General features: G+C 24.1%; 6 protein-coding genes across 6 annotated transcripts; 3 read left to right on the top strand and 3 right to left on the bottom strand. All coding sequences in view use genetic code 6, as the record gives it.

Annotated features, from left to right (window-relative positions):
- Window positions 1–1,271: 1,271 nt before the first annotated feature.
- TTHERM_01108520 (hypothetical protein) lies at window positions 1,272–3,171 on the top strand (the record flags this gene model as incomplete). The annotated part of the gene is made up of 4 exons (XM_001030213.4): window positions 1,272–1,548; window positions 1,597–1,643; window positions 1,765–1,858; window positions 1,913–3,171. The coding sequence occupies exons 1-4, from the start codon at window positions 1,512–1,514 to the stop codon at window positions 3,169–3,171; spliced, it is 1,437 nt and encodes a 478-aa protein (XP_001030213.3). The 5' UTR covers window positions 1,272–1,511.
- Window positions 3,172–3,437: 266 nt separating this feature from the next.
- Window positions 3,438–6,201, bottom strand: TTHERM_01108510 (kelch motif protein; the record flags this gene model as incomplete). Its single annotated transcript, XM_001030212.1, has 9 exons — window positions 3,438–3,557; window positions 3,666–3,817; window positions 4,170–4,838; window positions 4,894–5,011; window positions 5,067–5,255; window positions 5,311–5,498; window positions 5,557–5,745; window positions 5,810–5,986; window positions 6,042–6,201. The coding sequence occupies 9 exons, from the start codon at window positions 6,199–6,201 to the stop codon at window positions 3,438–3,440; spliced, it is 1,962 nt and encodes a 653-aa protein (XP_001030212.1).
- A 185-nt stretch (window positions 6,202–6,386) lies between these two features.
- On the bottom strand, window positions 6,387–7,011 carry TTHERM_01108500 (ubiquitin-fold modifier-conjugating enzyme; the record flags this gene model as incomplete). Its single annotated transcript, XM_001030211.2, has 3 exons — window positions 6,387–6,452; window positions 6,516–6,606; window positions 6,689–7,011. The coding sequence occupies 3 exons, from the start codon at window positions 7,009–7,011 to the stop codon at window positions 6,387–6,389; spliced, it is 480 nt and encodes a 159-aa protein (XP_001030211.2).
- A 1,179-nt stretch (window positions 7,012–8,190) lies between these two features.
- Window positions 8,191–9,643, top strand: TTHERM_01108490 (rhodopsin-like GPCR transmembrane domain protein; the record flags this gene model as incomplete). Its single annotated transcript, XM_001030210.2, has 3 exons — window positions 8,191–8,573; window positions 8,648–9,122; window positions 9,218–9,643. The coding sequence occupies 3 exons, from the start codon at window positions 8,191–8,193 to the stop codon at window positions 9,641–9,643; spliced, it is 1,284 nt and encodes a 427-aa protein (XP_001030210.2).
- Window positions 9,644–10,054: 411 nt separating this feature from the next.
- On the top strand, window positions 10,055–10,942 carry TTHERM_01108480 (serine/threonine phosphatase 2C; the record flags this gene model as incomplete). Its single annotated transcript, XM_001030209.1, has 1 exon — window positions 10,055–10,942. One exon carries the CDS (start codon window positions 10,055–10,057, stop codon window positions 10,940–10,942), a length of 888 nt encoding a protein of 295 aa, XP_001030209.1.
- A 717-nt stretch (window positions 10,943–11,659) lies between these two features.
- On the bottom strand, window positions 11,660–12,028 carry TTHERM_001108479 (nuclear transport factor 2; the record flags this gene model as incomplete). Its single annotated transcript, XM_012800012.1, has 1 exon — window positions 11,660–12,028. The coding sequence occupies one exon, from the start codon at window positions 12,026–12,028 to the stop codon at window positions 11,660–11,662; it is 369 nt and encodes a 122-aa protein (XP_012655466.1).
- Between the last annotated feature and the right edge of the window lie 418 nt (window positions 12,029–12,446).

The following is a 12,446-nucleotide window of genomic DNA, read 5'->3' as shown; positions in this document are numbered from 1 at the left end:
TAAGCTTTCTTAAATTATATCAAAAAATTTGTGTTTAAACCTCAAAAATTTAAATTCAATCGATTCTATCTTTCTGAGATATCCATACAAAATTTATAAATTATTAATTTAGAAAAATCAAAAAAATAAATTTATCAATAACAATTTCAAAAGTTTACTTTCTAAATTAAAAATTTATTTAAAAAAAAAGATCTATTTAATAAATAATTCATAAAATTAAGTTTTTATAAAATATTTTTACTAATTATTTTAAAATACTTTCATTTATTTTTAATTTTGAGAAATTACAAGTTAAATTTTTGTTAAAAAATAACAAAAGTATGTGAAAAAAATGCTGCATTATATAATTTTGAATTTAAAATTAAAGGAATTTAATTACAAAAACTATATAATATTATTTGTTGATGACTAAATTGTTTGCCTAAATAAAATATTTTTAACAAATATGTAAGATTTTAAATTATTAAATATTTACTAAGTTAAAAAAAATATTATTATTCATAATAAATAAAATAAATCCAATTCAAATTTTAAGATAGAAATTTATTTTTTATTATAAATTTTTAATTTTAAAAAAAAATTGATTTTTTCTATAATTTTAATATTCAAATAGAGTTGAATTGATAAAGAAAAATTAATTCTATTTGTTAGTTTTAACTTGTTATTTTAAGAATATTAAAACATATTGCTAATTTTTGGTAAATAAATATTTATAAAAATGAGTGTAATATTTAAAAAAGAATTTATGTTTTTGAATTAATAATATTTATTATAAAGTTTTTTTTGTCATTTACTGTTATTTATCATTTTAATATATTTAATAATTTTACTAATTTTTAAAAAAGATAAATTAATTTTTATTTATTTATTTAAAAAATGAGCAAATATTTTATTTAAATAAATTTGAAATTTCAAGAAAAATTCCCAAATAATAAAAAAATAGATAAAATGATATTTATTAAATAAAAAATGTATTAATTTAAGCAATTTTGGCAATAAATTTAAGGTGTATTTAATTTCGAAATATTAATCATCAATATTTTTTATTTATTTTTTTAATGGATAAATTTATATTTTCAATATGAATGATCTATCTACTCAGGTTGGTAAATACTGAGTTATGGCTTAATATATGGTTATTATTAAGTTTAATTAGTTGATTGTTTTTAGTTTAAGAATAAGTTGTTTGTTATGTTTGACTGAGTCATTGATTGATTTATTGATTATATAAAAATTGATATGAAATTTGATTATTTCAAAGAAATCTGAATGAAAAAGTAAGTTTTTTAGTGTTTAGAAATACATAATAAGTATCTATCTATCTATATATCTATTTATCTTTTGATTAGTTATTAATCAATCAATTTATTAATTATAAATCATATTCAATCTTCCACATTATTTAATTAATTTCAAAGCCAACTATTTATTTGATAATAGGGATAAATAAATAGGTAGTAAAGCTTTGTGTTAGTCTCAGCTCATAAAAACTAGAAAATACAATAGCAGAGATGAGCAAAATAGTCGTAGTTCCATAAATGAGAACAAGTATTATTACTTTTATCAATTTTTATTTTAAACATTATTTAAAAATAGATAGAAAAAAGATTATTAGCAATGGCACAAAAAACCTATAGTTAAATGTAGTTAAATTATACTTTGTATTTTTAATTAAATTAGAGTTATTATACAAAATATTTTGCAAAATTATAACCAATTTTTATTGATTCTAAACAAATAAATTAACAAAATAATATATTTTAGGAGGATATGATAGGTTTATACGATATTTCTACACACTTTAATTCAAATAATTTATCAACTAAAACTGGCATAAGGTCTTAGGGTTCAAGTGAAGGTAAATATTTTAAATAAAATTTTAGTAAATTACTTTGTATTATATTTTTATTAGAAATGGATTCATGGCTTGAGTAGAATATTCATGGCAATAAAGCTGTTGTTAGGTAGTAGAGGATATAGAGTGTAAATTAGCAAAATTAACAGCAATATTAAGTCGCTACTTAGTTTAAAAAACACTTAAACAATAATAACAATAATATGGATTACTATTCAAATGCAAGAGGTTCTTAGTCAACAAAAAACTCTTCTTTTAGTTTTATATTTGATGATTAATCTTGTTTCAGTAATTCTAAAGCAGAAACTTCACGACAGATGCTTTCTACCGAATACAAGCAAAAGGAATAAAATGGGTAAAATGGAAGCGATGCCAAATTAACTAAATACGAAAATGAATTTTTAGATATTAATAGCAATAATAACACTTATTTAAGATCAAGGGTTACTTCTAAAGAGTACTCTTTTCCAATAATATTAGCAAAAGAAAAACTAGAGGAGGGATCAAAAAATTAACCATATAATAAATCTAAGCAATTTTATGATTAAACTAGCAGTTAGCCTTTAAATCAAGCTAACATTTAGAGGGATGAAGTTGTTTATTAAAGTTAACCTTAAATACATTAATTGATAGATAAATAACAGTAAAATCCACAGACTCAAAACGGCAAGTAAAGAGCTAATATATCAAGCTATCAAAATAAACGGATTGATTATTTAGAGCATAATTAAATAGAAACAAATAATAATAATAATTAATCCCCAAAGATAGAGCCTTAGTCTAGCTAAAAAGTAGTTGTTGAGCCAAATAAAAACAACAGAATCAGATCTTAGATATATTAAAAAAAAAGATAATAATTTGAAAATATATTTATTAACGAAATGCAAACTCAAAAAAAGGAATTTTAAAATACGAATAACTTTAGTATTATTGATAGAGAAGCATATATAGATGGTGAGCAAGTTAAAAGTAATAACACATCCCCAAAAAGTACTTAAAATAAAGTATAAAATACTCAGCAAGCTTTTCTAAAACCAACAAGAGCTGAAGTTACAAACAACAATTTATAAAAAAAGCAAACTCCAACAAATATAATCAATAGTAATAAGATTAGCTAACCCTATATTTCAAACCTACCAGAATAGCAAACAAAATCCAAAGATAATTAGAATGCTGAAATTTCATTGAGTAGCACAAATACTAACTAAGAAAGATTTTAATTTGAATAGGAAAACTTTGAAGAAATGCATTTCTTTTAAGTTGAATTTTTACAAAAATGCAAATCTTGGATGAAGTAGCTAGAAAACAAATTTTGATTAATTTTTACAGACACACCTAAAAAATAATGAATTAAAATGAATGAAAAAATGACATAAATAAATAAACAGATAATAAATTAATTAACAAAGTGTATAAAATATTATAAAGAAATTAAGTGTAAATTAATTGCTATACTATGTGAAATAAATAAATAAATTATAAAATATTTATATATGAATTATTAATCTAAAATATTTTAGACTAACATACTTATTTAGTTACTAAATTAATTACTATCTAACCATCTATCTATCTATTTTTATCACTGCTTAGGAATGTTTTAATTAGTAGGTATCTTTTAAGGGAAAAGCAATTTTTCGTCACTAGTGAGAAGCTTTTTCCACTCTTGAGATACGTTGTAGAACTATTTGATGCTTTCTTTCTGAATTATTTAATAAAATATATTTCAATTAGCTAATTAAACTACCATATATCAAATAAATTAACTTATTTATATATATTAAAATATAAAATAAAAAAATTATTTTACCTTTTATTTCATATTTTTCTTTATACGTTCTTCTCTACTTATTCCTATTTCAAAATCTTATTTAAAGTCTTACATTTAATTTTTATGCTCTTCTCTTTGCTTCTCAATTTTTTCAAGAACATCATTGCCAACTAATCCTTGGAACAAGTTGTCTATTTATTGCAAATAAAATTAATTTAAAAAATATTAATTAATTCTTTTAAAAATATTAAAATTAAAATAAACTTTTTTTATTAATGAAATTATTTTACTAAAATTTAAATGATTTCTTTTCATAAAAAATTATTACTTATTAAAAAGAATATTAAAGCTTTTAACTATAAAATGCAAAAATGTTTTTTTAGATACTAAAATTTATTTAGAGGATTATTGGAATTTATGGAAATAATTATTTCTTTTATAGTTTTTCTAATTGAATTTCCTAAAAAAATAGCTCTTCGAATAAAAAATTTTTACTAAACTTATAAATTCTAAAATAAAATTCTTAAATAGATAAAAATGTACCTTTTTAGCCTCTTGTGTAAATTGTATCGAGTGTGACAACAAAGGATTCTGCCTTTTTAAATGTATCTTGCAAAGCATGGGATTTTAACTCAAGTAATTTTCTTTTTTTTCTTTCTTGAGCAAGAATCATTTTAACTTTGGTGAGCAATTAAGCACTTTATTAATTACGACTAGTTTTACTTTAAATTTCTTTTGTAAGCTTTATTGATTGGTCTTCAAGTTCTTAACCTAGCTATAAAATTTTATCAGAGTATATTTTATGATTTTCTAATGTTTATTTGTTAGAATCTTTTAGTTTTTTATAGACTGTTTCTAATTCTCCTATTTTTCTCTTTTGCTCAACGATGTATTTTTCTGCCTAGCTGAATTCGAGAGTAACCATCGAGACATTTTTTAATTCTTTTTCTTTATTTTTATCTTTTTTATTTGCTTCTCTGAATTCATCATATTGTAATTTAGCTTCGTGATCTATTATTCCATAGGCTTCTTCACTATTTGACTCTAGTTCACACAAAATGTATACTTGCTTGTCACCTATACTTTCTAAAGTTCTTCCTCCTAAAATTATAATTTCCCCTTGTTACTCGCTTTGGTTAGATGCCATAGCAAATGAATATCTAGGAGTTGGCACATAACCTCCACAATTAGGTCTTGACCAATAGCCTTCGTCTAAAAAATTTATTGATTATCATAGATAAATCATTAGTTTTTGAATTAAAATTACTTAAATTTAATAAATAAAAATCATTCAGATAAGTAGCTGTCAAGCTTTTAATGGCATCTTCTGGACAGCTTATACCTCCAAACAAGCAGATAATATTTTCTTTAACAGGAAGCATTTTCTTTAAAAAATAATAACTGTTTATTATTCTTAATTAATTAATAAATTAAGAGTACATGGAAGGCTCTTGGACAAGGTTTTTGACCTCTAGTTTCAAAGTGGAAAATTCTCCTTTTTTCAATATCCATAATGATTGATGTATCTGTGCACTACTTTTTTTAGTTAAACCCACCAAATATGAATATTTAATTTTAAGATATTTTAATGGCACTATGAGCTTTAGTTGGTGGAAACAAGTGATGATCCTAATAATATAAATAATTTATAATTTCAAATACAAATTAATATAAAATATCCTACTTAAAAATCTATTTTTTCCCACTTAATAGGTTTGTAATCATCGAAACCAGAATCCCATTCCATGTTATCTAATGAAAAAGACCACACTTCATTAGTAAGTAGATTTTCTGGCATAGATGCACCTCCTATCACAAATTTTCTATCACCCATATTTACAAGCTGAGAGTATATTTTTGGAGGATTAGGTCCTATTTAAATTTATAAATTAGGTGTATTACAAATATATTTCAATCAGCAAAAAATTACCATTATACCAAAAGAAAGAATTCCAAACTCTTGTATCACAATTAAGCACATACATGTCATTCAATATTTTTTTTTCAGGAGAAAGACCTCCATAAATAAACAAATAGGGAGATTAGTACCAACTCTAATGATAAATTCTCTTTGATGGAATTTTTCCAGTACATTCATATTCTGTCCAATCCTAATTAACTGTAAATTTTATACTCAATCAATCATATTAAAATTTTAATTAAATATGTATGTATGTACGTACTTGGATCGAAGTAGTGGATTGTATTATTTTATAAAGCAGGATTTAATGTAAATGGATTATCAAGTTCCGCAATTTTAAATTAAATGCTATTTGTTGTATTAATTGTAGGGGCGTTTTTTCCCTAACCTAAATTGATAGTGTTTGCTGTTTTAACTTCATTTTTATCTTTATCATTCTCTAATTATAATATCTGAATATCAATATAAATGAATGTAATTGTGTTATATTTTACAAAATAGTTTGGTATCTTTTGTAACTTCTTTCGGTTTAACACCTCCAAAATAAATATATTTATTTCTATCAATTAAATAATCCAGCGAAACGCCCTCTTCTATGCGAGGAACTTCGTTGGTTTTGCTATATTAGACTTTTTTATAAAATAAATTCTTCATAAATATGTAAGTTTCTTTTTGTAATTTGAATTATAATGCTTGATAAATTGATACATAATTTAAAATATAACATATAGACAGACAGACAAGCAAACAAAAAAACAAACAAAGTAATATTTATTTAATTAATTATTGATTTATAAAGAAATTAATTTTTTGTAGTATTTATTAACTTATTTTATAATTCAATTTTTCTTAATGACTCCTTAATCAATCAATACTGGAATTTCAGCAGCTAACCATGGACCCAACTAAATATTTATGTTAAAGAGTTTTTTTAAGTTGATAAATATATTAGAATATTTTGAAATTACTCCTAAAGCCAATGCGTGAGCAATACCGAATTTGGGACTGTTTTTAGCCCATAAAGGAGCAAAGTGGATATCCAAACAAATCTTGCCTCCTCTAATTTGATAATTAATTAATAAAGAAGTTAAAAAGGGAGATCAAAATAAAGAAATATGAAATGAAATAATTTATTTTTTACCTGTACATTTTGTGAGTTTTACCATCAAGTTCGGGTAAACATAATTCAATAGGTGATGCAGGATAGGTAGCAGGAATTTCGAATTCTAAATCAAAATCATAACGAACTAAATTATGAATGTACCAACATTTGCCTTTCCAAACCTTGCCTTCCTTATCAGAAGCGATTTTAATCCAATCATTATCTTGCTATTTATTCAATTCGATGTACTTAATTAATATCAAGTATTCTTCTTTAACTCTATCCAACCATTTTTCGTCTCTAGGGCCAGCGTTGACCTTGCAAAGAGGGATTTTTTCGACTATAGATTTAATGCCTTCCATTCCTAAAAATTTTTGTTTATTTGATAACTAACTAAATAAGTAATAATAACTATTTTTATATTTTTGATAAAAAATATATCTTTGGTTTTGAGATTAATTTAACTTTGTGTAAGAATTAATATAAAAACAGAATACAGACTGACTGATTTTAATTAAAAACACGTAATTTATTAATTTATTTATACTTCGTTTATATTCCTTCTTATTTAATTAAATTCAAATTAATTTTTCATATTTTAACAATTTAAGAATATTTATTTATTTATTTGTTTGATTGCTTGCTTGCATGTTTACTAGTGTTTTTTTTTGCTTATGCGATGTGATCAAGTTTAATTCTTTTTATCTTTTCATATCTTTTTTGAATTTACAAATATTTAATTTATTTCTAACTGATATTTATTATTTTTTTAATACAAATATTTTACTAATTTATTTATTTATTAAAAAGAGTAAATATAAAATTATTTTTTAATAGTGACAACGCAAGAAAATAAATAGAGTACGAATAGATTTAGCCTAAACAGAGTGCATCTTGAGATGTTAAAAACTTGCTAGAAGGGAAAATAAAAAACTTCCTGGTTGTTTCAATATAATCTGATTTTTTTTAAAGAGCGGTTATGCACCTTGTTTAGGGTATCTAAATCTAATAGTATTTCTATTTATCTCTAAATTAAGAAATGCTTTAATTTCTTTTTATTTTTTGTGAGAGAGAGTTAAGTTTTGAAAGTTAAAATTTGGGGCCACGTAAGACAAAAGAAGTCTACAAAGTTATAAATATCTTAATTAAAGTTTATAACATAGTAAATTGGCTTTAAACTAAATAATTAATCTCTCCAACAAAATTTTTTTATCAATTAATAGCTTTTCTTTTTTTTTACTTTATTTTTGGTTTCTTAAGAATTTTTTATACAAAAAATTAATTATACAACTCTTTGTTTTAATTAAATCTCTTAAAATTATGATTGATTTTATGAAATACGTAATGAAATAAATAAATAAGTAATTGATTTATTTTAATTAATTAATTAATTATTTCTCTCGGGATCTTACATTTGTTAACAGGAGCCCATTTATTTATTTGTTTGTTTTTATAAAAAAGAAAATTAAAGTTGAAAATAATAAACTAATTAAATAAATAAAAAGAAATTAAATTATTTAATAATTTAAAAAAGAAAAGCCATGAATCTTGTATCTTTGTCAATTATTTTATTAGCAACTATTAGTCTTTCTTTATGTAAGATTACTACTGTTAGTGTTCCCTACTAGAAGATGAAGAAAGCATAAAATAATAGCTACATAATTAAGTTTAGTTATGACATTGGTTAAGGAACTTTTGTTGGTCGTGCTAAGTTTAACAAGCCCTTAATATAGTCCAACAGAGAAGATAATTCAACTCTTACTGTTGCAGTCGTCCTTGATGATAAATGGGAAGAATATTAAGCAGCTGAAACCTGTAAATAAAAATTAGACATTGCTAGACTCAGTGACAAACTTGTAATTCCTAACGACGGTAGAACATGGGGTCCTGATTAAACCTTCACCCTTGTTTAGATAGTCAGAAGGTAAATAAATTAATTTTCTTCTTATATGCATTCTATAAATATTAAATCATCATTTTTGTATTATTAATTAATAGGAGAACTTATTTTTTCACAATTTTAGATTGCGAAGGTGTTCTTAATGGTAAAAACCCTGCTGGCTTAAAGATTGATATCTAAACTGAAATGCTCAATATTGAAAACTCCCATTTCTCCTCTGAAGAAGAAGGTTTCCTTTATCCTTTCTTCTTCCTCCTTATTATTTGCTCTGTCTTTTTATCTAAAAACATGTAGCGTTTAATTAAGTTGTATAATAAGGAAGAAGAATTAGATTGGGCATTCTTGCTTGCTAATATCACCCTGATTATGCAAATTTTAAATATATTCTTTGAATGGACTCACATGCTTATTTACTCTTCCAATGGTAAGGGTTCATTCGTCCTACAATTATTCGGCTAGCTTTTCGGTATCGCAGCTTAATTCACCATGGCTATCTTGTTCATTCTTATTTCTTGGGGTTGGACTATCAACTATTCTGAACTTGAAAACTTCGATATTTACATTCCACTTGCAGTAATTTATTTATTAATTAATTAATTTTTTAATACTATATCAGCTAGCTAAATCAATCAATCAATAAATGACTAAAATTATTTATAAATAAATAGGTGTTATTAGGTATTGTCCACATGATGATTGTTGGTTTAAGCAAATTGACAGATGATGAAAGTCACAAATTCCATTAATACGGTGGTTTTGTTGGTTGGATTATCGTATTTTTGCGTTTAGGTATGTTTATCTACTTCTTGTTTGGTATTAAGGATACTCTTAAGACTGCTAGAGAAAAGGTTAAGGTCTTTATTTACAAATTCGTAATTGTTGGTTCTCTTTACTTCCTTGCCTTCCCAGTCATTTTGTTTATTACATCCTTCATAGCTGATTATGTTTAACATAGAATTATTACTATTGGCACATTATTGATGTAATGTATTGCCATTATTTTTATGAGTTTCCAATTCACATCCAAATCCAGTGGCTACAACGAAGTTTCCATCAAGGCAAATCCTCTTCTTCCCTACGGTAAGTTAGATTGATTCGCTGCTTGAAGGAAATTAATTTGTATTGCAAATTGAATATGTAATTAAGGAAAAGCTTTGGTTAACTCCCAGTTTTATCCGCATGTGTATTTAATTAGTTTTAATAATCTTTTTGATATGTGTGCATGTATCCTATCGTATCGTTAATAAATGTGATACAAATTTTATTTGTAATTTCAAATCTTTAGTTAATCAAATTTAAGGGGAAAAAATTTTAAACACAATTAACTCATAAAGGATATAAATATATATATAAGTATGTATATATGTATATCAATTGCTTTCAAATTAACTTTAATTTTTACAATAACTGACTGACTGATTGATTGAATTAAAAAGAATATTCATTCGATAAAATAATAAATTTTCTTTAAATTAAAATATACGCTTATTTATTTTTAAATTAAAATGGCTTCTAGAATAGCTTAGTTATCAAAGCAATTTCTTAATTAAAAGAGTGTTTACTCTTTTGCAACAGCAGGCAAACTTTCAAGCAAGAAAATCAATCAATTTTTAGCTGCATCTTACATGATTCCTCATCCCGAAAAGGCATTTAAAGGAGGTGAAGATGCATGCTTTTGTAATAATTAGATTCTCTGTGTTGCAGATGGTGTTGGCGGCTGGGCTTAGTACGGAGTCGACCCAGGCCTCTACAGCAAAGAATTAGTTAAGCACATTGAAGAGAACTTTAAAAATAAATAAAGCGAATATTTGTTAAATCCACAATAATTAATTATAGATTCACATAGTCAAACAAAAGCAACTGGTTCAACAACATGTTGTATCCTCACTATTGATGAGCAAAAACCCATAGTTTACACAAGTTATATTGGGGATAGTGGATATGCAATTTTCAGAAAATAAAAAAAGAGTATTAATCCTATTTTTGTCAGTGAAGAGCAAACTAAATCATTTAACTTCCCATACCAAATTGGTTCAGAAGGAGATAGTCCTACTAAAGCATGGACATTTGATCACTAAATAGAACATAATGATATTATTGTTTGTGGTACAGATGGTGTGTTTGATAATATCGATGAAAATCAAATTTTAAACTGCATCAAGCCCTTCTGGGAATATAATGACAACATCACTGATGTAAATCTCCTATCAGAAATTATTGCAAAGTACGCATTCAAATTATCTGTCGATCCTGTCTATAATTCTCCTTTCGCAAAGAGAGCTAAGAAAGCCTATTACAATTACAGAGGAGGTAAATCTGATGATATTACTGTTGTAGTAGCTCAAGTCAAGCTTCTTTCAGAACCAAAACATCAAGAAGAAAATAATGAATGATAAAAATATCATAGAAAAAACAAGCACTTAGAATAAGGAAGAAGGAAACAATTTTTCCAGGGAAAAAAAATATTTTAAAATATCAAAATAAAATTTTGAGTTAATGAAATAATTAATTACTAAATAATAAATAATTCTATCTAATAAAAATTTAACTAAAATTTCTATTAACAAATATTTATTGATTGATTGAGTGTAAAAATTTTATTTTTTTTTACATTACTAAATATTTTTTTTAAAACTATTAATTAATTTTCTTTGAGCTTTACTCAAAATAATTTATTTATTTATTTCTTTGCTATTTTATGAGTTTAAAAATAGAAATTTTTATCACCAAACTAAACTAATAAATAAGAAATTATTATTGGTGGTCAGCTTTAAGTTTGAAAAATTTTTTAAGTGAGTAAAATTTATTTTTAGTAAAATAATTTAATAGCTTAACTGAGTCTGTCTGTTTTAGAAACCATTTTTGCTTCTTGCTTTTTATTTTATGTTTCAATTAGATGGGTAAAAATGTATGTAAGTGAGTAAGGCAGGCTTTGAATAAAATTTTCAAAAAAAAAAAAATACTAATATAAAAATCCTATACAGATAGCTTAAGTTAAATCCAGATAGAAAGAAATATATTTTTAACTAAAATTATGAAGAATTGATTGCTAATTCTATGACGTAATTCATCAATTCATACTAAATAAATATTCATATATATCTTTAATTTCAGAAAATAAGTCTCAAAATATCAGTTTGGATGTAGAAACCACCGTTTTAGTTTTAAACGACATTGAAAGTTTGGGTAAATCTAAATTCGTCGCTGTTATCCATTTAGAGAGCACCAAAAATGAGCATAACGTAACAACCAGGTCTTTCAATGATGTCTAAGTCTTCAATTTTGTAAATAATCTTTTCGTAACCGAGGGATTCAATTTTTCTGGCAATTTATGGGAGTCCGTTGCATTCTTCACCATTGTAAATCATTTAGGAGTCTTAACCGTAGAAGTTAAGCATAGCTCCTCTTTGAGACTTATCCTTCATCATAGCACCGTAGTATTCTCCGCAGAAAGTTTGACCGAATGACTTTTTATCCATTTTGACTTATGTGTTGCTACTTAATATTTTATGATATTTTGCTTTATTAATTGTTTAATTATTAATTATTTTTATCTAATTACTAAGATTTCTAATTTTTCCCGCAAAGTTAATCACTAGCAAATTTATAATAATTGTATCTTTAAATTGTTTCTTATCTTCATAATTTGTGACTACTTTAAATATTACTTAGAAGATAGTGAGTGACACACTCTTTTTTGATACACAAAAAAAAAATTGTGTCGCTTATAACTAATTTATTTAGATATTATTTACAATTCAAATTTTGTGTGTGTCTCTCGTTAATTAATTAATTTTTAGCAAAATTAAATAGAGCTTATAAATTTTAATTTGCAAAAAATTGAAATTTAATGCAAAGTGTAAGATAAATATAATTATATTTTTAATAATCAAAAAT

This window comes from Tetrahymena thermophila (assembly GCF_000189635.1).
Source record: "Tetrahymena thermophila SB210 genomic scaffold scf_8254396, whole genome shotgun sequence".
Lineage (NCBI taxonomy): Eukaryota > Ciliophora > Oligohymenophorea > Hymenostomatida > Tetrahymenidae > Tetrahymena > Tetrahymena thermophila.
This window is presented reverse-complemented; position numbering and strand designations above follow the sequence as displayed.